We start from the raw sequence: 3,644 nt of genomic DNA, 5'->3' as shown, positions 1-3,644 counted from the left end.
CGAATATATTTAATAAAATTATAAATATTATCATTAAATATTATTTTTTTATTATTTATATGTATTAAATATATTAATTAAGTTCATAAATCTATCAAATAAAATATTAAACTACTCAATTCATTTTTCGAACGGTTCGAGCTCAATTAAACAATAAAAGAATTAAAATTCGAATTTTTTTATAATCAAACTCATTCAGACTCTTACTCCATCCAATACGAAAGCGCCACTGGCATAAAATTTGCTTGGCGTATTAGTGTCTGTAATTTTTGTCGGACAAGTGGAGAACAGCAATTGTCCACACACATACAATTTGCTTGAAATAAACAAACAATTTTTATTTTCTTAAGAAAAAAAAGGGTATTTTGGTCCGAATGAAATGATCGGTCCAAATTCAACTATACTTGTAAGTTTTCATGCAGTCATTATTTGGCTATGGGTTGAGAATAATTGAAACATCATGAGAATTGAGAACCACGTTAAGGTGGTTTGACCAAAAAGCCCATAGCAGAAGAACAAAAAATGGACAGTAAAAAATGTAATTTTTTAAAACGATATTTATAAATACACGTTAATCGGATCGTTTATTTTTTACATATTTAGCTCTTAAAAATAACAATAATTATAATAATGATTAACAACTAAATTCCCTCTTCCCTTTATATCATCCAATCCCGACCCTTCATCATTTAAATAACTATTGACAAAAAAAAGTTCCACACTTTCTTAAGAGATAGATGGAGCAGGGGGTGGGTCTTATCTACGATTTCTGTACATCCGGAGCAGAGGACCGTAACCGCTTGGGTGGCGGCTCTTCTTGGCTACTGGAGCCAGGATTCTCGGAGCGCGTGTCACAGCTGCCGCAACCAGCCGCGTCGAGAACACCGACTGGGCTTGGAGGTGCGGGTGGCTGCTCGACTCTTCGCTCCTTGAGCCGAGTAGATGGACATGTGTCGACCAAATATTCTTCCATTAGTTGGTGACAGCTTCTCACCATTTCCTATCCCAAAAAAGGAGGAAAGAAAAAGAAAAATCACCACCACAAAGATTTTATTTTATAAAATTTTACACAGCTTTTTATGCTTCAAGCACCTACTTTGTTTACACTCTCGTAAAAAATAGCTTCAGTAGCCGGAAATTCAAAACCCTCTCCGGCGGCACAAAGCGCGGCGGCTGCCGCCATCGTCGACTGCGCGAATCGCAAGAAATCAATAACTGCAAACAACCCAATAAACCAACAAAAAAGATGAGACTCAAACAACATATATAACAAATTAAACTAGACTAAAAGCTTTTGTAAATCAGTTGATAGATCAATATCACATTATCAATCATACCACGAGTGGTGTTGAGAATGAGATCCGAAGAAGCAGAGATGACAGAAGCAAAAGAATCGGGTAACAGGGTGGAGCAAGAAGGGAGCTTGCAAACGAAGTGATGTAGATAATCAAACGGAGTTACGGAACGTAGTCTCCAATTGAGAGTGGCCATGACACGAAGCTCCATTCTTTGGATGGTTTTAGGTTCGAAAACGAATCTGGGTTCGAATACTTGAAGGTCCAGTAACAATGGCACTTCGGGTTCCTCCATTTTTGCTGCCAAAGATAAACAAGCCACCGATAGAAGCTGAAACAGCCACCCATTTGCTTCCTAAACACCAAATTTAAAAAAAAAAAAAAAAAGGTTAAGCATTTTGCAAAGAAAGTTGCAGTCAATTTCATTTGTAAAATGCAGAAGAACAAAGTAGTCTTTACGGGAAGAGAATGAGAAGAGAGGAATCGGTCGAAATAGTTGACGGAGAGAAACGCAGTTACTGGGCTGAAATTATAGTATGCATGGACCTGCATTGCCTCATCACATAAAAATCAATAAAATTTGAATGAATATATTTATATTTTGTACATAAAAGAGAAAAATGGGGTACCTTTAGGATCCAATTGATGGAGTCTTGGCGGGCAATGATGTCGACAGAACGGTCCTGGCAACGTTGAAGGTAATCGGGTAAAGGCATATGATGGGATTCCAGGTCAATGAGTTTTGAAATGGTATCCTCATCGGACGGTGGATAATCGTGAAGACATGGAAATTGATGGTGGGAAGACGTGTCAGGTTCCCACGGTACCACTTCCCCCGCGTCCTCACCACGAGACAAGCTGGTGCTGCTGCTACTACCAGCAGAGCCAGAGGAGTTGTTCACGGGAGTTGAGTGAGAATGAGAGTAGGACATTTGGATGATAATGATAAAGAAGCAGCTGCCGCGTTTAATGGAAAGATATCGGGTTTGGCGGTAGCTGAGGCGGCATTGATGACGGCGGCGATGGGCTTGAGGAGTAAGTCGAAATTGGTGGTGGTATTTGGTTTGGTCATTTGGCTTTTGGTTTTTATGGGGAATTTTGCTTCTTCACATCTTTCACAAGTTCTCTCTCTGTCTTTTTTTTTTTTTCTTACTTTTATTTCCTTTTTTTTTCTCTCTTTAGAATTTATTGGACGGTTCGTTCGTGTGAGAGTGTGTTCACTGTTCAGAGATGAGCAGATGTCCAATGGTTGTGAAAATAAAAACTTTCTTTTTTTATGATATCTAAATTATTTATGAGAAATAATTTTTTCTTAGTGATTTGTGATAAATTTATATTCAATTAATACTTACTTGAATATTACCCTTCTTATATATCTAACAATTTTACGTATGATACAATAATATCATATAAAAAATAAAAATAATATATTTAAAACTTTAATAAAAATTACATATATAAAATTAATAAAAAATATTTTATATTTGATGTACAACATTAATTTTTGATGCAGGAGAAAATTTCTATTACATTAGCCTGAAAAAGTGCTTGTTTATATTATTTGATAACTTTTTCATTTTTTTTAGTTAAAAATTATTATTAATTCTTTTTTTTTTTTTTAGCTTATAGTTCAACAAGATATTCGTAACAATTAAGTTTTAAATTTTTTAATTTGGATTGTAAGAAAAAAGTTAAAATTTAGAACATAAGAGAACCTTTGGTTTTCAATTTTCTTTGTACTTATTTAACTTTTATAAACATTAAATTAGGCATGGTTTCAATGGTAAGAAGAGACTGCAATCTTACAATTTCAATATATGTGAGTGTAGTTTAATTTTAAGTTGATTTATTTGTTCGTTTTATTTGAATTTTTTTTTTACTTTTTTTTCATAAAATATCTATTTCTAATTTTTATTCTAAAACAATCAAAATTTATCAAATTGTTTCAAATCTAAATTAAAAATGACTTTTGTAGTCAAACTTGAACACGTAAAAATGAACCCCAAAAAAAAAAATCTCCCATCTCTTTCCAAGTTGCTATCTATCACGTTCCTTGGACTTCATATATATATATATATATATATAAACTCTATTGACTGCCATTGCCTTTGAAGATTAGATTAATAATTTATCAAAAATATAATTGAAATTTTAATAATTTTAAATTGGGTATAAAAATAAATTTAATTTAATTTAAAATAATAAAATGGTTTGGATAAATATTTAAAAGTATATTTTTTATTTTGGATAAAATAATAAAAACTTTCACTATTTTTTAACCACCGAAAATAATTATTTCTTTTGTTTTAACTATGTTTTTAAGTTGCATTTAATATGAAAGTAGATAAT

The 3,644-nt window shown here is 32.6% G+C and overlaps 1 protein-coding gene across 1 annotated transcript; it reads right to left on the bottom strand.

The window, feature by feature from the left end:
- Positions 1–548: 548 nt before the first annotated feature.
- Positions 549–2,452, bottom strand: LOC111308320 (cyclin-D4-1-like). Its single transcript, XM_022906640.2, has 5 exons — positions 1,925–2,452; positions 1,755–1,841; positions 1,338–1,650; positions 1,097–1,215; positions 549–1,000 (listed from the first exon to the last, which is right to left on the bottom strand). The coding sequence occupies exons 1-5, from the start codon at positions 2,225–2,227 to the stop codon at positions 761–763; spliced, it is 1,062 nt and encodes a 353-aa protein (XP_022762375.1). The 5' UTR covers positions 2,228–2,452; the 3' UTR covers positions 549–760.
- Between the last annotated feature and the right edge of the window lie 1,192 nt (positions 2,453–3,644).

Source organism: Durio zibethinus, chromosome 2, assembly GCF_047325235.1.
Source record: "Durio zibethinus cultivar Kanyao isolate XHJ-2024 chromosome 2, ASM4732523v1, whole genome shotgun sequence".
Classification (NCBI taxonomy): Eukaryota; Viridiplantae; Streptophyta; class Magnoliopsida; order Malvales; family Malvaceae; genus Durio; species Durio zibethinus.
The sequence above is the reverse complement of the archived record's forward strand: the minus strand, read 5'-3'. Positions and strand labels throughout refer to the sequence as shown.